Source organism: Desmodus rotundus, chromosome 2, assembly GCF_022682495.2.
Source record: "Desmodus rotundus isolate HL8 chromosome 2, HLdesRot8A.1, whole genome shotgun sequence".
Taxonomy (NCBI): domain Eukaryota; kingdom Metazoa; phylum Chordata; class Mammalia; order Chiroptera; family Phyllostomidae; genus Desmodus; species Desmodus rotundus.
In genome coordinates, this window is record NC_071388.1 from 203,215,525 (window position 1) to 203,238,715 (window position 23,191).

At 44.5% G+C, this 23,191-nt stretch overlaps 2 protein-coding genes and 1 pseudogene across 9 annotated transcripts in view; 2 read left to right on the forward strand and 1 right to left on the reverse strand.

Moving 5' to 3' along the window:
* LOC112308011 (nuclear body protein SP140-like protein) overlaps positions 1-4,817 on the forward strand; it is a 53,679-nt gene extending 48,862 nt beyond the window's left edge. The window contains exon 17 of the mRNA XM_053919186.2: positions 196-4,817. Within this exon, the coding sequence (XP_053775161.1) occupies positions 196-273 (78 nt within the window). The 3' untranslated portion in view covers positions 274-4,817. The remainder of the gene's footprint in view (positions 1-195) is intronic.
* Positions 4,818-5,431: 614 nt separating this feature from the next.
* Positions 5,432-23,191, forward strand: part of SP100 (SP100 nuclear antigen) — a 77,287-nt gene continuing 59,527 nt past the window's right edge. For 3 of the 8 annotated variants that reach the window (XM_045198171.2, XM_053919184.1, XM_053919185.1), the window contains exons 1-2: positions 8,437-8,534; positions 9,140-9,255. In XM_045198171.2, the coding sequence (XP_045054106.1) occupies positions 9,221-9,255 (35 nt within the window). In that variant the 5' untranslated portion in view covers positions 8,437-8,534; positions 9,140-9,220. Of the gene's footprint in view, positions 6,772-7,711; positions 8,535-9,139; positions 9,256-11,072; positions 11,752-23,191 lie in introns of those variants that run through there. The other 5 variants (XM_053919179.1, XM_053919180.1, XM_053919181.1 and 2 more) reach the window with 5 other exon arrangements.
* Positions 18,927-22,402, reverse strand: LOC139440675 (V-type proton ATPase subunit D pseudogene; annotated as a pseudogene).

Here is a 23,191-nt window from a genome sequence, read left to right on the forward strand (position 1 = left end):
TTCCCCATTTCTCTCTAGTCATCAAAAAGTAATCAAGCTCTTAGGAAACAAAAGGTGCTCTTAGCCATGTGTGTTTTTAAACCTAACCTGGTTACTGTAACTTGGTGTATCAGACAAGAGTCCTGATCATTTCAATTGCAAGGTGTCTGATGACAGTGATAATGAGTGTCATTATTTTCTCTGGTTTTTTCCCAGTGCAACAACTCAGACCTAACAGAGGAAGAATTTAAGAAGAATTTCAAAGAGGTCTTTGCTATTCAGGAAACTAATTAGAACAGTTCACTGGTGTAGTGGATGTTGTTGGGACCCTGAAAAGTCCCGCTTTCAAGCAGATTTCTTATCCCCCTGCTGCTATGAGGGCTGCTTTGGGCAAATGAAGCCAGAATCACCTGAAAGTTACATCTCTTTGACCTGGGAGTTGGTCCCCATCCCCCAGGTTGAACCAAACGTGTGCAGTGATTGTGTTCCCGTGCCCCCAGGGACTCAGGCTAGAGCTATTGTCCAGCTGTGAGCTTATCCTTGCTTAGCTTTCCCCTCCAGCGTATCCTGCTTCCCTTACCATCCTCCTTCTGAGAGAATTCTCAAAATACAGAACTTACTTAAGAGACTTTATCTCAGGCTTTGCTTTTAGGGAACCCACCTTAACATAATGGTCTTAGCAAGCCAGCCCTAGGCATGGAGTCCTGAGCTGGACCACTGACTAGCCAGATGATTACAGGCAGAATATTGATAGTACCTGGGGTGCTCTAGCAGTGCAGTTGCAAAAACACTCACCTGCAGGAAGTGGAATGAGGTATAGGGGAAGAGGTATACGGATGCAATTGTCTAACATTAACAAATGAAGGCATAGTATCTATAAGAACTCTGTAATTTGGTGGCTATTTCTAAGCACTACTAATGTATTTAAAAATTGAGTACATGACAGGCATTAAGTGTATTAATTACCACCTGCACCTGTAAGGCAACAGTAAGGAAAGCCTGGCACAGGCCTAATTTAATGAATGGCAGAAATTCAGAGAAGGCTGGATCTAAGTTCAGGGTGGCCTCCTGAGTCAAAGACAAGGCCCTGATAAAAAACTAACCTTTTATCAGGGGTGTCCAAGCTGCGGCCCGCAGGCCACATGCAGCCCAGGATGGCTGTGAATGAGGCCCAACACAAAATCATAAATTTACTAAAAACATTATGAGGATTTTTTGTGAGGGAAGAAGGTAGGAAGGAAGGCAGGCAGGCAGATGCCCTGAAACTCAGAATGGGGTTTTCTAGGTACATGCACTGAGAACTCTGAACTCTAGATCCTTCTGAACCCACAGGCCTGCAAATTGGTCCCCTGTCCCTGTTGGTAGGCAGACCCCTACCCTACCCCCCATCTTGCCTGAATTAAGACTGCAGAGTTATCTCAGCATCACAAAACTGGAAATATAAGAGATAAGACTGCTAGCTGATGAGATAGTTTACTCCAACAGGGCTGCAGGACTGGCCACATGTACCAGCAGGAGCTAGGAGATGTGTGTGGGAGAGGATCCTGGAAAAACAATGTTAGAATGTAGCACTGGCAGGCAGTGGAGGCTGCTGATACAAGCACACTCTCCTGGGCCACAGAGTTTAATTAGCCTGGCAAGTTCCAAAGTCAGTGATTCTTGGTAGTTCTTAGCGGCTTGCTATAAAGCACAGCGCACACTAGATAAAGTGAAAGAAGAAAGAGTCGACTTGCCAGAACTGACAAAAAGGGGTGGGAGCATCCAAAAGCCTTAGGAAGATGGCACGGCTCTACTCTCTACAACTGGAAAACCCATCCAGCAGATGGCTGCAACCTCAGGAGGCCTCAGAGACACCACCTTGACAGGCATAAGGAATGCACTGTTGAGAGGGCACCTGCACCCTTGAGAGCCTCAGGTGGGACTATCCTCTGTAGGCTGGGATAATGTAGGGGTGATGTACAGAGCTGGATTCCTTCATAGCAAAGGAAAGGATAGTATTCCAGAGTAACTGAAGTTATGTGGCCGCATTTAACTCTCCAAGCAAAATAAGTAGTCTCTGTAATGAGCAGCAAGCTTAGAATGACAACCAGGACTTTTAGGGTGACATGACTTATATTTAAGCCTTTTATCCATCTTCGGTTTATTTTTGTGTATGGTATAAGTTGGTGGTCAAATTTCATTTTTTTGCATGTAACTTTCCACATCTCCCAACACCATTTGTTGAAGAGGTTATTTTTACTCCATTTTATGCTCCTGACCCCTTTGTCAAATATTAATTGACCAAGCACACATGGGTTTATTTCTGGTCTCTCTATTCTGTTCCATTGATGTTTGTGTCTGTTCTTATGCTAGTACCAGACTGTTTTGATTACAGTGGCCTTGTAATATAATTTGATATCAGGTATTGTGATTCTTCCTACTTAACTCTTCTTTCTCAAAATTGCAATGGCTATTTGAGGTCGTTTATGGTTCCATATAAATTTCTGAAATGTTTGTTCTATATCTGTGAAATATGTCATTGGCATTTTAATAGGGATTGCACTGAATCTATAAATTGCTTTGGGTAGTATGGACATCTAGAGGAGAACATAGGCAGGGAAATCTCAGATATTCCATGCAGCACTATTTTCACCAATATGTCCCCTAGAGCAAGGGACATAAAGGAAAGAATAAACATATGGGACTTCATCAAAATAAAAATCTTCTGCACAGCTAAAGAAAACATCAGCAAATGAAAAGGGAACCAACCATATGGGAAAATATATTTGCCAATGATACCTCAGACAAGGATTTAATCTCCAAAACATATAAAGAACTCAAATGACTCCATGCAAGGAAAACAAATAATCCAATTTAAAAAATGTGCAAAGGACCTGAACAGAGACTTCTCCAAGGAGGACATACAGAGGGCCCAGAGACATATGAAAGGATACTCAGCATCACTAGCCATCAGAGAGATGCCAATTAACACCACAATGAGATACCACTTCACACCGGTAAGAACGGCCATCATAAACAAATCAACGAACACAAGTGCTGGTATTCTCCAATTGTCTCTGTGTAAACTGGGTGGGGCAATGTCCCTTCCAGGCTTCAGAAGGTCTCATGTCAGAGTGCAGGGACTGTGTAAATAAATCATTAAAACAAAAAACAAATTTGATAATCATCATTCAACTTCTTCCTTTAGCAAAGAACACGTATTCTTAGGCCTCTCGGTAACAACTTATATGTCTCATCATTATGGATGGTTTGTAAAGTATTCACTCCAACTGAAATTCTAGAATAAACCTGTTTTTTTTTTTTCCTCCAGGCATATCATTGGCTCTTTTATGTAGATTAAAAACAAGTCCACACTAAGTAGGTGTGAGTTTGTGCTCCTGTGAGCACAGCAGTACAAAGTGTGTCTAGCCTGGCTGTGTGTCTCCTAACAGATATGTGCCTGCGATGCTCTGCACAGCAGCATTCCTCCTGCTCAGTGGCCAGGGGCTCAGGGGTGTTGGACCCACTGAGGTCTCCAGAAGCCAGAACAGGGCTGGGCCTGCGAGTGTGCAGGGTGGTCAGCTGCTTACAAGGGGGGTGGAGAGTTCTGCTTCTAATCCATAGCAGTGAGCCCCTACCTGACCAGCCTCTTGCAGAAAACAGCTAGAAACTCTGAACAATATTCAAAGAACAACAGCCTGAGACTTCTGTAAAGTGACCTAAAACTGGGGACTTTGAAGGAAGCAGCCAGAGTGAAATGTTTTCTGTTTATTGTTGCCTGGCTCTCAGAGGCTGGCATGGGGTGCCTGAAGTTTGGTAGGAAGCCCACCTGCTCTCTCTGCCAGGGAAGAAGCCCAGAGCCACCAGGCTTTCTGGGGAGTGAGGACTATCCCAAAAAGAGAAAGCCACAGAGAAGTACCCCAAATTCTGTGCATAGACCCTTTCCAAGTTTCTGGCACATGCCTGGGACTAACTGAAATGAGCCTGAACTGAGGTGTGAACAGCAGAGGAGACGATGTGAAATTTGAAATGAACTGTGTAAACAATGAGCTGATTCCGTTCCGATTCTTGTGAGATTCCTCAATTAGCTGCATAGTCAGTAAATCAAGTCCCAGCCTGGACACAGCGGTTGCTGTGTATTGGTTGAATATGATTCAAATCCATTTGTTTATTACTGAAGGGAAGTTGTTTTGATCCACTTGTTTATGACAAAGAAAAAAAAAGTTACTTTGACACAAGAATGAAGTAAGTCATGCCAGGATGTCATCGATCTACATCGATTGTCATTGATAAGCAGTCAGCAGCCCAGGAAGGACATATCAGTAAGAACATGTGGAAAGGCAGCTCTGGCAAGGGGACATTGAAACTATCCATACTGAGAGTATGTGAGGACTCTGAGATTTTCAGTTCCGAAGAGGCAACGTTTCACAATCCTAAAAACTCCCCCCAAACCCTTGGGGCATTCTCTATGCACACCCGGCAGAGAGTCAGTGATGAACAGTGCAGAGGTCCCGTGACAGAGGTCAGCCCGCCTACCAACACTGGAGTCTTTGTTTCCCAGCAACGTGTTCTAGCAACAGGGGGCTTTTTCTTTTGTGCTGGCAGCTATTTGGTTAGTGGCCAACTCGCCTGAGTGCCTCCTGGCCTAAAAAGGTATGCCTCATATTAAATTGGAACTTTATTCCTTCATTTCTCCTTGCCCCAAATAGCAGGGTTAATCTGTCATTTGTTTGAGTACGTTGTTTCTTTGTTTTGCTTATTAAAAGATAGTATCCTGTATGCTATTGGCTTGCGAAATTTCCACAGGAAACCTGTGTTAAATAAATTGCTAGCAAAGACAGACTCCGCCTGAGGATACTTTCTGCTGCTTCCCCAAAACAAAACAATAAAATAGGGGCTGTGCAGAACAATGTAGTTAATCAGAAACTTGTCAGACCTCCAGCTGGCACTTCTGCTCAGATCTGCTGGTCTGAAATTTTTCATCTGACATGAAACCACTTGTTCCTAAATTCCATCAAAACTAGAATTTCTCGCCTGAAATGTTCATTCAAGGGTTCCTGGGTCCATGGTGTGAGAGGCAGAGAGCCCACGCTGGTTCACACAAAGCAGTGCATTCTATATTTATACAGTGGTAACCTCACCCATACCTTAGCTGGGGTGTGGAGTGCTCAGGGACAGGGGTGGCTGCTATGCTGAGTCCCTAGTCTGACACTTTTAATTGCATTCTTCCAGAGGCGGGGGCGGGCGGGGGGTGGGGGGTGGTGGTAGGTAGGACCACATCTCATATCCTCCACCCCCAAGGGTTCAGCCACAGTTGCCTGTGTCTGCATGGGGAGGAAGGTCCAGAACCCCAGTCTCAGGAGCACAGGTCTTTGCTGCGTAAAGACACGGCCCCAGCTCCTGGCTTGTCTGGTGTCTGTGACCACTCCTCAGGGTCTCTGAGAATGGTGACTGGGACCGTGGAAGATGCTCTCTGCAGGCCTGGGGACATGTCTGCTCTCAGAAGTTTTGGCCAAGTCTGTCACTGCATGCAGCTGGGAGTGTGTACAGGAGCTGGCTGGTTCTGTTTACTTTTGCTTATTCAGGAAATATGAGATAACCCCTGGGACCCCAAAATGGAGAAAATCCCCACTAACTTGGCTTGAGGGATGGGAGAAGCAGCACAGCAATTGGGAGAGTTTGCATAACTATGGCAACTAGGCTAGCTTCATAGTTATGTTAAAAAGCTGCGGCAGCAGGCTGGGAGTAAGGGAAGTGGGCGTGACTTTCTGAATGTAGTCTGGCTAGTAATTTAGCCAGGGAGTTTACCGCACACGCACACGAGTTAAGCCGGGAAGCAGTTCACGGGTTACTGCAGCTGCGTGAGAGGCAGGGGGCGGTTCACTTTGCATCACGGGGCCACGCCTGCCTGGGCTAACAATGGCAGCTGGAGAAAGGCGGAAGATACAGAGAAAGGGCCGATGTAGCCCACTGTGGGAGGAGTCGGAAATGGGGTTATGGAGGAGCTGCAGGATGAGGATTTAAACTCAAGCACTGCTCTTGGCCGTGCAGGAAATAGTAGTGGGGGAGAAGGTGTGCTATCTGTAGTAAGGGATTTTTGCCAGGCAGTTTGAAAGGGAGCAGTGAGAAGGGGGAAAAGTAAGCAAACAGTGTGTAGTTTATAGTGAGGAAAGAGGCCATGTGGCCTGGACTAATAAGAAAGGAGATGCTGCTGATGTGACAGTGCCTGCTCTAGCTGACTGCAGAGCTGCAAAGGACTTCCTTGCAAGATCCTGATCGGCTACACCTGGGTTTTACCTGGACTCTCAGGATTTGTGCCTTTTCTGGACAATTACGTGGAGGTTGGTGACAACCTACTGCACATGCTGAAGGAGTCAGCTGCTGTGTGAGGACGGCAACTTTGGTACCTTCCAGAGGGACTGGAGAACTGTTTGCACAGCCGGCTTACGATAAGAACATGAGGATGCCTTGCCTTGTACCCTGGTGGGGAGCATGAGAAGTGCTGGGTCTCATGGGGAAGGAGGGCTCCAAGCTGAGGTGCTCTAAGCTCTGTCAAGGTTGGACTGTTGTAAATCAAGACCTGTTTCTACCAGCTTTAATTGTTGGGTCTTTCACCAGGGCACCACGTGGGCCGCCCCAGTCTGCTCGGTAACACTATATTGTACTATTGTCTGATGGTAAGTGGTGGCTCCCGGCCCAACCTGCCCAAGCACCTCAGCGGATGAGGACACTTTCCAATATTTGGTTTGTGCAGGCACAGCTCAAGGGAATCATTATGGTCATTACAGCTCAGCCTGGAATCCAGATCCTTGGGTATGTGAGCCCCTCACTCACCATGGCTCCATAGTCAGAACATCTCAGGGGAGGGAGTTCCTAGGCTACAGAGGCATGTATAGAGATGGCATGCATGTAGGTTGCGTGCACACAGATGGTGTGCATTCGGAGGGCAGGGAGGTCTTCCTTCTCTGTGGAAGGGAGGGTGTCATCCACTAGACAACCCACTGGCTGTTCTCAAATGGTTAGTATCTGAGGAAATGGCATCTGACCACCAGCGAACTTTCCTTCTATTCCCTTTGTGCCCCCAAATAAAATAAGATGGGAGAGTTTTCGACTTCAGTGTAATTGTCTGAGAAAGCAGCCCAGCCATGCTGGTCGTGGTCCTGTCTGTTAAGCTACTGTATGTGGTGACCCCCAGAGGCCACCTGTGCCTGACAAGCCTCATTCCAAGGTGGGGCATAAGTTGTCCAGCAGAACCTGGTGGAGCTCCAGGGTCACATTTGTGTGCACCTAGGGCCACTTTATGACCTGGCCAGTCCCACATAGCTTTCCTGTGCTAGGGTGCTGGCACCCTCCAAGATGCCTGCCTGCCTCCTGGGCACAGCATGCACAACAGGAGGAACATGGGCACCAGGCAGACGGAAGGCGCAGGACTTAACTTTGAGGGAGAGCTCATACTGGGGTTTCCCCTGGGCCAGAGCTGCTGTGGCTGATGGTCTAGGGAGGCCCACCTCCTCCGCTGTGCAGGACTTTCTCCGTCCTGGGCAAAGGTGCTCTTGGAGCACCCAGGGTGTTTCATCTCAGCTGTGTCCCAGCCACAGCAGTGTCTGGCAGGAGCTCTGGTGGGTAAAGTAGGCTCCTCCCCTCCTCTGTCCATCACTCTGGACAATGGTCAGCAGGTGTGCATTGGCCTTGCTTGTGTTAACCTAAAATGGGCCTCTTCCTGTGACAGCCACCAAACATTCATTGAAATCACTAAGAATAGCTATTCAGGAATCATTAATTCAGGCAGAACCCCCAATAATGTTCTGATTAGGAGAGACAGTGGGTAGTTATGAGAAAGAGAAGAGGAACAATTAAATCAAAAGACAGGCATTTCTAGTGGTGCAGGCAACAACATAACGTAGTGATGTTAATTCTAAACAATGTTTTGTTAAAGGTTTTACTTATTTATTTTCAGAGGGGAAAGGAGGGAGAAAAAGAGGGAAAGAAATGCGCCCCCTACTGGGGACCTGACCCACAACCCAGGCATGTGCCCTGACTGTGAATCAAACCAGCAACCTTCCGGCAACTCAATCCACTGAGCCACCCCAGCCAGGGCTAAACGATGTCTTTAATTTTCAGTCCAGCAGTCATATAATGCTTTATTGTCATCTTTCCAAACAGTTCATTGGGACACAAGTTTGCTTAACCCAGTCCAAAGGTCATTTTGCCCTGCTTTAACATCCTAAGATTTGAGGCATCGGGCGTGCAAGGCAGTGCCTCTGGCCTGGAAGCTCCGGCTCTGTTCTAAAGCAGCTCTGTTTATGTTACTGTTTGCACTACAAGTGCACTAGGAGTGCGGAGTCCTATCTGAATCCCTCTTGCACATATCCCTCTGAGTTCTTCTGTGTAGGGACAATTCAACTTATCTTTTTCCCATGGTGGCTCCTCCGTATGACACCCCACCTCCTGTCTCACAACCACTGAGTCTTCATGAAGCTGCACTTGCCGTCTGCACTATTTCCATTCTCCTCAGCAACTCTGAGGTCCCCACCACGGATCCTGCGCTCAACAGCAGCACCCACTTACAAGCCAAAGTAAGCAAAGGCCATCGTCCAGTGGGGTCCTTCTGTGGGCTGAATGGAGATGACCAGAATTAGCCACCAAGCATAAATCTTTTCTTGCTACCCATGCATCACATGGTCATCCTAAGGTCCAGGACAGTTTGGGGAACCATTCCAGGTCACCACAATTAGTAATGGATGAAAGGTGGGGGAGGAGGAGCAATTTGCAGAAATATTAGGAGTGAGGACTCTGCAAAGGCTTCCGTGTTAATTCAACCACCTCCTTTCCTGGTGCATCCCTTCTCCTTGCGGTGCCCAGCCCAAGAAACATTCCTCCCCCTTCCTGAGCCCAGGGCTGACACCTACAGACCTGCTTGTTCCTTATAGGGCAAGTCTGACATGGAACTGCCTGGTCGCAGGCCCACCAGTGATAGCAGCAGGTGCCAGTAGGGACTCCCTTATGAAACACTTAGGAGATTCCACCAGGATTGCCAGAATATCAAACAGGGAAGGTGGATAGGGCAGGGAGAGTAATGGGGGACAGGGGACAGGAATGGGGACAACTGTAATTGAACAACAATTTAAAATTTTTAAAAAGCATAGTGAACCCCGTAAAAGGTCAACCTTTATTTTTCCAGTCAAGCAGTTGGACATCTCAGTAATAGCTGGATGAAGCTACGACACTCAGATTCCAGTCCTCCAGGAGGCAGAGAACCCTAATGCTGGAAGACGGTGAACGCGATCCCCCAGGAAGGTAGGGATCGGGAATGTCAGGTATTGCCTGACGTCTGCAATGCAACGCACAACTTCTCTGTGGTCTCACATTTTCTCTTAAGCATTTATTCTATGCCATTCATGTTTAAAACTTGTTTAGCAATTTTAATTGCTTTAAATTGCTCACCTTGGAGTAAAATCAACATGCCTGGGAGGGGCCTCAGAATGATTCTCGGGTGAGCACCCTGGGAAGTCTGGCCTCAGGCCATGGAGGAACAGGTTTGAGCTGTCCTGTCTCCACCAAGGTGGGGAAGGCAGGGTCACCTTGGGGCTCCTGGGACAGAATGAAGCTCTCTGGGAAACAGAGGGACTGATAGGGGATAGAAGGGGCCACAATTTCAGGACCTTTCTCAATTTTGAACTGAAACTTCTCTGTCCAAGTCATAAGCTCGTTTTTGTGCTCGTGAACTGCCAGATATCAAAATTATCACAGAACCCAATCCTTACCTCATTTCACCCTTATTTAGACAGAAATAATAGTGCCTCTATTGCTAATTTACAGGGGTTTAGATAGACTCAGTCTTCAGAGGAGAGGGATTGCTAGTTTCAGTTTCTCTGAACAGGCAGCAAAACCCAGTTCTAAGGAGACAGTAATACCACGCTGGACCACTTAGAGGGAAGCACAGACATGGCTGCAGCCACTCTAGGGAGGAAAGGGCTGCCCAGCCCATGGTAGTGGGGACACTCAGGTGCCAAAATAAGAAATGTGATGGCAGTCCCTTGGTTTGTGTCCACACAGTGTGTCTGGGGCTGGATGGTCATGGGAGAGAGGCATGAGGTGGTTTCAGAGGGCACAGGGAGTGGGATGTTGTCCAGCAGTAAGCAGGATACCAGGCAAATCAGTCCTCGTTCCACCAGGCAGGCATGTGCCAGTCACTAACCTCCCCTGAAGTGAAGCCCAGGGCTCCAGACGAAGGGCTGTGGGTGATGGTGGCGACTTGGGGCTGGGACAGGCCATGTGGCCCTGGGCAGCTCCTTCCTCCTTGGGCTGCACAAGGACTGTGGGCATCCTCAGGGATGTTTCTCATGGGTAGCCTCTAGACCCTTGAACGTGGCCCAGATAGACTTCCTGTGTTCCCCAATGGCCCCCTTCTCTTTCTCGCCCCCTATAACCCTCACTCCTCAACCTATTCCTTCTCCTCTTCCCACCCCCTTTTTCAAGTACTCACTGCCTTCTCTATAAAAATCATCACATTTCATCTCCAATAATCCCTCTGGATTCTTACAAACTTTGTAGGAAGACTCAGGAGTCCACAGATGTACCACTGCTGAGCCCAGTCATTAAGGTTCTACTAAGTGGGAGAAGGGGGCTCCACCTCACTGCAGTCCCTAAAAGGTGAAATATTGTCACCAAGTGCCATGAAGACTACACTATGGTGCAATTGCAGGGGGTATGGCTGCCTGCCTCTTTACTCATCTAGGGCACAAAAGGATGAGAACTCAAGAAGCGAGACATACATCCAATTGCTTGACCCCTGTAAGGTGCTGGTGGGCCCCAAAACACATGTCTTTCCACAGCCTGAGTTCCAAAGCAACTAACAGGCAAAAAGTTGAGACAAATGGGGATCAAAATACCAGCTTTCATCCTAATAAAAGCTGGATCAGAAAACATGGTTCAGATGCGTGCCCCCCAATAATTCACACACACACACACACACACACACACACATAGAGTCTGCTGTCCTTGTGCACTTGAGCTTGGAGGGGCACAGAGCCCTGGCCTCTCCAGCAAGAAGAGGCCCAAGGAGACCCACCAGGGAGCAGACTCACCTTTCACAGAACTTCCAGCCTGAGAGTGTCCCCACAAGAAGGGAGGGCAGGGGTACCAGGAGCCCTGCTGGTTGATGGGCCACCTCCTAGAAGGGGACATTGGTGCAGGGCCTGAGTGTTCCCTCTTGGGGCTCAGGTGCCCCTCCCTCTCCATTCCTGCATCCACAGAGATGCTGTGGGGCTTCATCCTCTGGCCCAGTGGCTGCTGTTGCTGCTGCTGCAGCTTCCTCCTTCCTGTGAATTCTCAGGTCCCTTCCTCAGTCACTGTTTCTACTTTCCGGGTTTTCAGCTCCTCCTGTAGCTCGCTCGGGCTGCTTCCTTGTTTTTGGTGTCTTTGCACAAACAAGGGGACTCCTAGGGGCTGGTCCTGCTCATTGCTGGGCATCCCCCACCCCTGTCCTCCAAGTCCTGACTGTCCCTCCTTGTCTCCATTCCTGCTGCCACATGTCCTCATGGCTGAGAACCACGTCCGGCTGCAGGAGGAGGGAAACATGTCTGACAACACTCGGAAAGTTACTTTCACTTCTATTTTCCCCATTTGGGTGGAGCCCCATCTGGGTGAGCCCGTTACACACTTCCTGCCGAAGACTGGGCAGCCACACTGAAATCAGGCTGGGTACACAGGAGTGATCGAAGGCCAGGCTCAAGGCCCAGGCAGGGCCCAGGGCAGGACGATGGCCAGTGGGGGCGGCAACCTCTGCACCAGGTCAGTGTCTGTCTCCCTTCCTTTAACTCTCCCTCCGGCTGTGCTGCTGCTTTAGTGCCTGTCATTAGACACTCCTCTCACCACTGCCCTTAGCCCTGCTTTAGAAGAACACTCACGTGCAGTGTAATGAAATGCAGAAATATATGACGAGGAAATTGGATCTTTAAACTGCAGAGGGACAGCCGCTTGGTGTGAGCGCAGCTGCCACAGCCCCACTGCTCAGCTGGCTGCCCGTCTGGACTCGGTTGTGCTTCCTAATGTTTTGAGGCAGCAGTTTGTTATTTTCTCATGACTTTTGAACCCTCCTGTTTACCTCAGGCCCCCTCCACCTTCACCTAGGTTACTTCAAAGAGGGTTCATTAGAAATTATAAAATCCAGGGTAAACGCATGACTTATTTTCAAACAGTGGGTGCCTTGGTCTCATACCTGACCCAGGGACAGGTCAGCCCTGGGCCTATTCCCATTTCTGTTTGGGGGTCTGGGTTCTTCCTCCAGGGATCTTGATCTAAAGAAAGAGGGGGGACCAAGCCTCCAAAAACCAGAGCAGTCCGCGTGTTTCCATTTGTACTTTGATTTTCCGCTCTGGAATGGCTTATACTTCTGACCAGGAAAAGGCCAGAGATCTTCTCTTTTTCTCCAGTAATGGGTCAGAAATGTTTACTTTTTTGATACAAAAGAATTACATTTTCTATTCTTGCTCATAAAGTTTCCAGTGGCATGCAGGTGTGTAGAAGGAGCAAGTGCCACCCCACCCCCTGCAGCTCTGAGTCCTGGTCCTGTTGACTGCTGCGGGCACAGCCTGCCTTACCTTTTTCTGTATATTTACACATGTAACTCATTTTCCTAAATGCATGCTTTGTGTCTTGCTTTTGAACAAATGCGATTATATTGTATATGCCATTTTGCATTTGCACTTATTTGAACAGCGACTGTATCAGAGATCTTTTCCCTTTAATAAACGTATCCATCTTCCTCATTCTTTTTACCAGCTGCATACTACTCCATGGAATCAATATACCATAATTTTTAAAACCATTCTCTTCCATTGACAGGCACTTACATCATTTATATATTTTTCTCTTTTTTGCATATATACGTGAATTTGTCTTGTGTCAATAACCAAAAAAAATTGAATTGTTGAGGCAAAAAGTACTAATACTTACTTGTTTATAGATTCTGCCAAGCTGACTTTCTAAGTAGCCAAACCAATATATTCTCTTAACAATAGTGAATGAGATGAAATCACTTCCCAACACCCGTTTTTATGAAGGTGCTAGATAAACAGATTCATTTAGTTAATTTGCATTCTCCGATTTCATGGGGATTGAGCAGGTTTCCGTGTCCATTATGCACTTAAATTGCCTCACCTATGAATTGTTGGTTTATTTTTGGCCAATGTTATTGGTTGGCGTGATGGCCCTTTCCTTGATGGTAAAGGAGAGCTGGCTAAATATTCTGAAAGTTTAATAAATAGAGTTTCCTTTTCTTAAATTTTGTTTGTGGTGACTTCTATCTTATGAAAGCTTTCAAATTTAGAGTAAAAACCTACAGTATTGACTTTATCAGATAGATGCACCCTGTTTATTACAAATAAATAAAGGCAATGCTGACAGTACTGGTGAATTCCATGCACTCTGTTTTAACCAGAGTTTTTGTGTTCAAAAGGTGGCAGATTCAATTCTGCTTTTACTTCAGGGAAGGCTTCTTGTGTAGTGTCTTCAAAAACATATTCTTTTTTAATTTGGAAGCAAAAGTCTTCTTCCCCTGGAAGGCTCAATTTATTTAGCCTTCACAGATTTATCTGGCCCTAATAAATCATCTCTTTAGCTTTTTCCTTTCTGTCCATGATCGTTATCTCAAACCTTTCTTCTATGAAAATTATGTAGTTTTTAGTAGTTTTTTGGTTTCTTGTTAATTTTTTATAAAGTTGATTGTGTTTATTTTTGAGGAGGGGGGTCTTAATTTCCTTCCATAGCTCTACACACTCAACTTTAAGCCACGTTTTGTTTCTAAATCTGCCCATCTGCACACTGTTGCTTTATTTATGTATGTGTTTCCGTGACATTAAGAACTTTGGGGACATCTTCACCCCCTCGGTTTTTCCCACAGGTTGACCCTGCTGCAGGTTGGCATCTGTGTTCCTTCACTTTCTTTCTCTCCTGCCTGCTGTGGTTGTACAGCCCACCTCACTCATGCTTGACCTTTGCACTGTCCTCATCTGGGTGAATTGTTTTTTACATCTCCTGTCTTATCTGAGGCTGGATCTCTTGGCATCTAATGTACAGTTTGAAGGACTTTTCTTGCCAGTTTTTCTGAGGCACCACGTTTAGCTAACCCCCCTTCTGCCCTCTGTTCTGCTCTGCTGCCCTTTCATTAGCCATGGCCACGTGTGCAGGGTCAGCCTGTGCTCTCTGTCCCCTGCCCCAGCCTACGAGAGCCTCTCCTTGTGCCGTGGCCCTCGCTGTCGTAGTGACGGCGGCTTCATAGGAACTTTGACATCTGGCCGAGTGCATCTTCCCATTTCTTTCCTTCTTATGTGCCCTGGCCCTTTGCCTGTCAAAACCAGCCTGTCAAAATCCTGTTGGAATTTATTTTGTAGGATTGTAATGAATAGATGGATCGATCAGAAGAGAATTGACATCTTTATAATATTGTGTCTTCTCTCTTAGTAATATGGTATATGTATACTATTAATTAAAAACATCTTCAGCTAAAATTTCTGTTTTTCCCTAGAGGTCATATACTTCTGCTAGATTAGTTCATGGATACTTGATATCATGAAACTATTAGGCTATTAAATCTACACAATTTAAAATGAACTTTCTAGCTGCTTCTAGCTACTAAGATATAAAAATAAACTAAAACTTTGCCAAATTCTTTTTAATTCTGGTGACATATGGATGTATATGTATATATATTAATTTACATAATATATTCATAATGACAGTTTCATTTCTACAAATCTAATCTTACACACTTATCATGTATTTTTCTGGCCTGATTGTGTTAGCCAGAATTTCCAGTATAATGGTGAATACGAGTAATGATAGAAATCATCTGTATCTTAAGCTTAATCCCAAAGAGAAAGCTTTCCTCATTGTACAATTGTGGAAGCTATTTGCTGTAGGTTTTCTTTTTTAATAGGAAAACTTATCCAGATTAAAGACGTTTTTGTAGTTGGTATCTGATATTTTCAATGTATGAGGTGTTCCTGTCCCTCTTTTCTACTTTTTCTGCTGTTCTCGCTTACAAAGATTTTTTTAAAAATAAACTACTGTTTTTGTATTCACAGAAAAATTGCAAAGATGCTACACAGGTTTTCATATACTACACATCCAGTTTCATTTTCTGTGATGTTAACCTTTTACACCACTGTGATACATTTTTCAAAGCTGAAAAACCAACGTTGTTACGTCAGTGTTAATTAAACCACAGATTTTTTTGTTTTCTTTTTCTAATTGTGATTTTTTTTAATGTTTTAATTACCCCCTAACTGGTGTGGCTCAGTTGGTTGGGCATCGTGTGCAAGAGGCAACCAGTCAATGTTTCTCTCTCACATCAATGTTTCTCTCCCTCCCTTTCTCCCTCCCTTCCCCTTTCTCTAAAAATAAGAGTGAATGTCTTTTAATTTTTTTTTAATTACAGTTTACATTCAATATCATTTTATATTAGCTTCAGGTGTACAGCATAGTGATTAGACAATCATATACTTTACAAAGTGTTCCCCCTAATATTTCCAGTACCCAACTCGCACCATACAGAGTCATGACAATATTATCGACTATGTTTCCTATGCTGTATTTTACATCCCCATGACTGTTTTGTAGCTACCAGTCTGTACTTCTTAATCCCTCCACCTGTTTCACTCAGTCCCCCAACAGCCCTCCTCTCTGGCAACCTCAGCCTGTTCTCTATATCTGTGAATCAGTTTCTGTTTTGTTTCTTTATTTTTCTTTAGATTCCATATGAGTGAAAACAGGTGGTATTTGTCTTTCTCTGACTGACTTATTTCTCTTAGCATACCTTCCAGCTGTCACAGATGGCAAGATTTCATTCTTTTTCATGACCAAGTGATACTTTGTTGCATACATGTATCACAGTTGTTTTATCCACTCGTCTACTGATGGACAGTTGGGTTGCTTCCACATCTTGGCTATTGTAAATAATGCTGCAATGAGCATAGGGGTGCATATATTCTTCTGAATTACTGTTGTGGGTTTCTTCGGTTATATGCCCTGAAGTAGAATCGTGGGTCACAAGGCAGTTCCATTTTTAATTTTTTTGCAGAACCTCCATACTGTTTTCCACCCTTGGCTGCACCGGTCTGCATTCCCACCAGCAGTGCATGAGGGTTCCCTTTTCTCCACATCCTTGCCAACACTTGTGTTTGTTCATTTATTAATGATAGCCATTCTGACAGGTGCGAGGTGATATTTCATTGTAAACCACAGACTTTTTAAATTTCACCTGTTCCTCACACTGAAGTCCTTATTCTGCGCCAGGATTCCCTCTAACGTACCACGCTGCCTTCAGTCATCTTGTCACCTATTCTATCTGGCCTGTGACAGTTTCTCAGCCTTTCCTTGTTTCTCATGACCTTGACACTTTGAAAATACTAGTTAGGCATTTTGTAGAATGTCTTCCAACTTAGGTCCATCTTTATGTTTTTCTCGTAATTAGACCAGGGTAATGGGTTTTATGAAAAAATTCCTGGAGGAGAAGTGCCCTTCTTGACACATCACATCAGGGGAGACGTCAGCCCAACTCGTCACCTGGGCTGTTGTCCTTGAGCATTGAGTTGAAGTGGTGTTTTCAGGCTTCTCCACTGTACAATTACTGCTTTTCCCTTTCCACACTCTATTCACAGAGGTTATGTTGCTTATATTGTGCTGGAGTTTTTATTCCATATCAATTGCATTTGAAAAAAAAAATTACTTGTGAGCGAGATTTAGGCCTGCAGTGAAACTTAGGCTTTTAGAAAGGATTTCTGTTTGCCACATCCAGGTCCCTGAGAACACTTTCACACAAGGCCAGCGTCCGAGAGTGGGTTCCTGGGTATGCACTCCAGGCCAGAGCTGTTCCTCTCTCCTTCATTCTCGTGGTGAAGATGGGACTGATGCTCAGGGTCTGGACCCCCTGTTAGCCTCTCCACACCATGCAGACCCTAAACTTCATTTCTGTGCCTGTCACACGTTAATGTTGTCAAACCTGAGGGTCTGGTTTTCTGGGATCAGCAAATGCCCTGAAGTCCAAAGTGGCTTCAGTGTTCCCCTAATCCCTAGTTTCTCCTTCCCCTTCACTTTTGCATAGTAAGTCCTTACAGTGTGTTCACCTCTTCAATGATTAGTAACATTTAAATGCTTTTTCACACTTCAGTTTCTTCAACAGAAAGCTATTGTATATGGAAGTTGAAAAGGGTATTGAGAATGTTTTTAATCCTGCCTCACCACACCAGGAATTTATGGCCATTGATTGGTTGAATGATTGATTGTCATTTTTAAAAGTTATGGCTTGAGGTTTGGTTGTGACTCATGAAGTTTTTCCCTGATTCTGATATTTTTCTCTTAGCAATTATACTGTAATGAGTTTAGATTTTATTGTTTTTTTTTCATAGTTTTTGTTGGTTTTGTTTTGCAATTATCTCATTGGGGTTTTCAGACTTCCTTGAATTTGTGAGTTGATGTCTTTTATCCATTTTCAAAAATTCTTAGACATTCTCTCTTCAAACATGTCTTCTGCCCTCCCCAGATGAGATCCTTTAGCCATTTCTCACATATTTATTATGTGCTTTTTTTAAATTTCTGTGCTTTAGTTGGATATCCACTGTTGATCTCTGTCTTCTTATTTGCCAATTCACTAATTTTATCTTTTTTCTGTACCCAATCTTCTGCTAAATCCTTTTACTGAGTTTAATTTAAGAACTTATATATTTTTAGGTCTAAAATATCCATTAGATTATTATTTGTGGGTTCCAGTTCTCTGGTGGAATTGTTTAATTTTCTTTATTTACTGTCTATACATTTTCTTGTGCATTTTAATCATAGTTTTTGTGTGTGTGCTAACTCCAATCTATGGACCATCTGCTTCCATTACCTTTTTTTTTCTTGGTTTTGTCCTATAATTCTGTCTTTTGACATCTACATATTAATTTTTGATTGAATGAGAGACAGTGTGTACACAAGACACAGAGCCTCCAGATGTTATCTTCCTCAGGAGAGCGGCCCCCCTGTCCTCTGCTGTGCAGGTGAAGGAATGAAGTGGCTTACCTGAAGTAAATCAAGCCATGAAATGAGTCAAAATGGGTTTGAATTTTCGATAAGATTTAATATACCCCTGGTCTGCCCTGATCCCAAATGCAGACATCCAAGGCGTTCCACTGAGAGACTGGGTTCAGGTTTCCTGCATTTCCAAGGTTTTGTCATGTCTTTGGCTTCTTGCTTCATGCAGCTTTAAAGCTGAGAAAAGTTCTTGAGGAGAAACCCAACCAAGTTTTTTATTTCCTTGAAATCTTTAATTTTGTCCTCCAACCGCATGTGACATCAAAACTTCTGTTAGTTCTTTGTCCTCTGGCCAGTGTTCTGTCCTCCACCAAGTCCAGATTCTCAGCAGCTCGCTGTGTCCAGAATTGACAGGTGCTCTCGGGAGCAAAGGGACTGCAGCCCTTGTAGCCACTTCCTTCAGGGCTTTCATCTTTCTCCGTTTAGGGTCTCATCATACAATAATTGTCATTGCCGTTTTTGCATGGCGGGCCTGCAGGTATGTCTGCTCTGCTTTCAGAGATTTTTGACGTAGTTCCTCCAGCCTCCTGATCTGAACAGCTTTACCCAACATTGGGAAGGAGGACTGGCTGTGTACTGGGGCCCTTCAAGTCTCCAGCCCTGCATGACCCTGACAAGCTCTTCTGTTTTCCCTGCTCAGAGTAGCATTCCTTGGCCTTGGCCCAGAGTCTCAGCCTCTGCTCCCAGAATGAGCAAATGCTCCCCAGAAAAAGAAAACTATAGCCCCTCAGCTCCCCAAGTTGCCCTACGTTGCTTTGTAACTTGCTAATCCCTGTTCAAATAGTTGGGGTTTGGGGGTTTTGTTGTTTGTTTGTTTTGTGTTCTATCTAGCAACTCTAATTGTTCCAGACTGGACTTCTGGCCTGCCTCAAACCATTTCATTTTACCCTCTGATGAATTTTTTAAACATATTACTGTTTATACCATAGTCACAATCAAATTGGCAAAACCGTTCCATGAGAGAGAGAATAGAGATCTGTCATGCAAAGTAAAATAAGTGAAGGCTTCCATAAAGCTTGAGGAGAGAAGTACCACAGTAACACAAGGATGGCTGCAGCTATCACAGACACAGCACCAACATGTGTGAGTGGGTAGGGACGAAGGGTGCTTTCCCAGTGGATGGCCTATTTGTGTTGGCCTGAGACAACTTCCTGTTCCTGAGGGGAATTTCCTAACATGCTTAGTAAGCCTATCGCTTGTAATACAGATGTAGATGGAGTAGGGTGATTCTTCTGCAGAATAAATTCTACAAGTTCCTGGGGGGCAGGGGGTTCTCTAAATCTCATCTGTGATAAGTGGTTGCAAAATTAGAATTCTGCAAAGGTAATCCCATAAATGGACATCCAGGGAAATTTTACAACCAGTGAAATTCTTAGGCCAAAAAATAAACAGACAACCCAAATCTACACACTGTGAACTAAAATGGTGCCATATTAGGGCCTCTGAAAGAACCAGAGCAAGAAAAATTATTCATACAGAAGACCCTCATCCTTCTCTTCAGCCAGAAGATTGGCGGGCTCCCTCACCTCTCCAGCTGCCCTCCATGGCTCCAACTTCTTTCTCAGATTTTTCCTTGAGGATCTTTTTCTTTTCCTGTATTTTCTTTAACCTGTATAGCTCTTCTCACTCTCTCTCCTCCAGCTCTGTGATGATACAGGGTATGTTCAATCCAGAGAATGATGACATGTTCAATGGCATTGACACACCTGTTGGTCATCTTAGTAGCTTCATCCCAAGTCACAGAGGAAGTCTGCAGCGAGGCTAGTTCCACCAGCATTCCACTGTTTTCGTGTAATCTCTCCTTAATTTAGTCAATTGTTCCCTACCTCCGACTAAATCGGTCAGTTCATACCAATCTGTTCCCTCGTGGTAATATGCAAACACTGGCAAAGTAACCCCTGCTACATAATCTTCCTTCACACAAATCTTCACTTGGGCTTTATTTACATTCTGGGTAATGGTGGTGCTAAAGTCCCTGCTGTGAACTTGGCCTCAGCAAGTGAAGAGGCAGCTTCTCTCTTCACTTCACCCATCAACATTTTGGTCTCTATGATCTTTTTTTAGGATCTGTTGAAATCAAACAGTGAAGGCATCAGGGTTTTCTTCAGTGGGTTTTCACCTGTCTGTGCTCCTTTTATCGAACCTTCGTGAAGTTCTGCCATTAGTGAGGGAGAGATTTCAACTCGGTCTTTCCCGACCTTCTGACGACAGCTATTCATTCAGGTTCCCAGGCGTGGCTGCTACGGAAGCAGCCACAGTGTCTTCCTCTATGAGAGTTAGCTGGTTGTTCTGATCAATTTTTTGATAGATCAATTATATAGGTTCATCTTTAGCCTAGTCTACTTTTCCACCTTGCTCAAAAATTACATACAAAAATTGTATGTACTCCAGGTTGCCAGGTGCTATCCTCCTGTGTCTTTTTTAAGAATGCCTTTTATGTGCTCAGAATTCTAACCATATTCTCCTATATATTAATATAATACTTTATTCATTCGTTCTCAAATATTTCCCGACACCATGTGCCCGGCCCTTAATTAGGTGCCAGAATATCATGGTGAGACAAGTGAACCAAACAGAAGAATAAGTAAATACATGACAGTGGCAGAAAGTGGTAAGCGTAGGAAAAGAAAGGCCATGTGGCGTCCCTGGGCAGAGTGCAGTGAGAGTGTTTTAGACAGGATGCCCTGGGAGGCCTTTCCAAGAGGCTGTATTACTTGACGAGAGTCCTGAATCAACTGAGGAAAAGCACCACACAAACTCTTGAAGAAATGTGCTAAGCAGAGAACACAGCCAATGAAAGGGCAGGAAAAGAACTCTGTTTAGAAAGTCCAAAGAAAGCGAGGAGGTTAGGGTGCCCCAGGGCAGTGATCTAGGAGAGGGATGGTGGGAAATGAGGCTGGAGATACAGGTCCTGTGTTTTCTCATAGGTTATGGTCAAGACTTTAGATTGCATTCAAAATAAAGTGGGGAGACCTTGGAGGGGTTTTGGTAGAGTGAAATGATCTGTTACTGGTTTTAAAATACCTCTTCAGCTTAGTTGGTGTTGGAGAACAGCTACGGTGTGGCAAATGTGAAAGAGGGAGACGAGTTAGTAGCTACTGTACCAGCTGAGGCAAGAGACGGTGGTGACCGGGACCAGGTTGCTGCAATGGACATGCAGAACAGGGGTGGGATACTGGGTCCAGGTCTATGGTGGGGCCAAGGACAGTTGAATATGGAGTACATGCTAAGTGTGAGAGAGGAGGCGCCATAGAAGACTCCAAAACTTTTAGTCAAAGAAACTGAAGGATAAAGTTTTCATTTGCCTACATAGAAATATTGGGTCGTGATTAAAGGGTCAGGACCCTGGTGCTTCATTCTGTTCTTTAATAGTTATGTGACCTGGGGAAAATTCCTTCACATCTCTGTGCCTCAGTTTCTTCATCTGTAACATGGATCATAAGAGCACACACCTCACATGTGCCGGCAGAATTCACTGAGTTACATAATAGCTTGGGATAGTGTTTAGTACTTAGTAAGTGTTATGTGTATTTGTTAAATCCTATATTTGGAAAAACTGAAGAATGAGACATTTTCAGGAGGTGATTTAAAGGTCAGTGATAGGTTCTTACCTGGCTAAGTGTGAAAAACCTGCCAGGGTCATCCAAGTGGAGATGGTTGAATATAAACCTGGAATCCAGGGAAAGGGTATAAGGCAGAGAGTCCATTGGAAATTAACCCGTGTGTGGCTGCTATTCAAAGCCATGGGACTCGATGAGATTACACAGGGAAGGAGCACAGGTGGAAAAGAGGTCAGAGGTCAGCCTGAGCCAATTCAATATGTTTGGGAAAAGAAGAGGAGTCACAAGGGTGGCAAGAAATCCCCCTTTTTTAATGAATCTAATATTTTATCTCTGTTACTAAGGATGATAACTTTTTAATTCCGTCGTGGAATTAATTTCTTCCAAGGTTCTTTTAAGAGTTCATTTTTTCCCAGCTCCTGACCCATGTTTTGTTTGTTCTCAAAGATTCCATCAGGCCCCCACTGGGTGTCCATCCACATTTAGGAATGAGATTTGAACAACCCGTTAGGGCTCTGGGTAATGAACAGACCCTCCAGAAGACTGGTGAGCCTCATTATGCCAGTCTTCACTTACCTCCCAACCTGTCTTCTGCAGTAACGGGGCTTCTGATTCCTGAACCTTTCACTTGCCTCTCGCTACTTTCCCCCTGTGTAAGTGATTATATATTTTTAAATATGCATTTGTATATGTATTGAGTTATCATTGAAATATGAAATTTGTACATATTTAATGTATGTGTCGTCATGGATTTGGATGTCTCCACACATTCATGATGCCGTCACCACAACCACGGTGCTAAACATACCCATTATCTCCAAAGCCTTTCTCGCGTTTGTTAACTCTGGGTACTATGTTTTACAGTAGACCTCCAGAACTTATTCATCTTCCATAACTGAACCTTTATACCCACTGAGAAACATCTTCCCATCTCCCTTTCCACCATTCGTGGCGACCACTATTCCATTCTCTGCCTCTGTGACTTTGACTGTTTTAGATACCTTGTGTAAGTGGAATCCTGTAATATACATCTTTCTGAGATTGCTTTACTTCACTGAGCCGAGTTCAGTTCTCTAGTTCATCCTTGTTGTTGCAAATGGATTGCCTTCTTTTTTAAGGTTGAATAATATTCCATTGTAAGTATAGTCTACATTTCTTTATCCATTCATCTGCCAGTGAACATTTGAGTCGTTTCCATACTTTGGCAATTGTGAATAATGCTGACGTGAACAAGGAGGTACAGATGTCTCTTCCAATCCTGATTCTAATTCATATAATTAAATATCCCACAGTGGGGATGTTTTGAGGAATCTTCCTACTGTTTTCCACAGTGCTGTACCACTTCTTCCCTCTAACAGGGTACAAGAGTTCCAATTTCTCCACATCCTTCCTAACATTAGTTCTTTTTCTTTTAATAAGAGCCATTCTAACAACTGTGAGGGGGTATCTCATTGTGGTTTCAGTCTGCAGTTTTCTCATGATTAGTGACGTTAAGCACCTTTTCAGATACCTGGCAGCAGTTTGTATGTCTTCTTGGGAAAATGTGTATTCAAGTCCTATGCCCACTTTTTTTAATTGAGGGTTTGTTTTGTTTTTGTTGG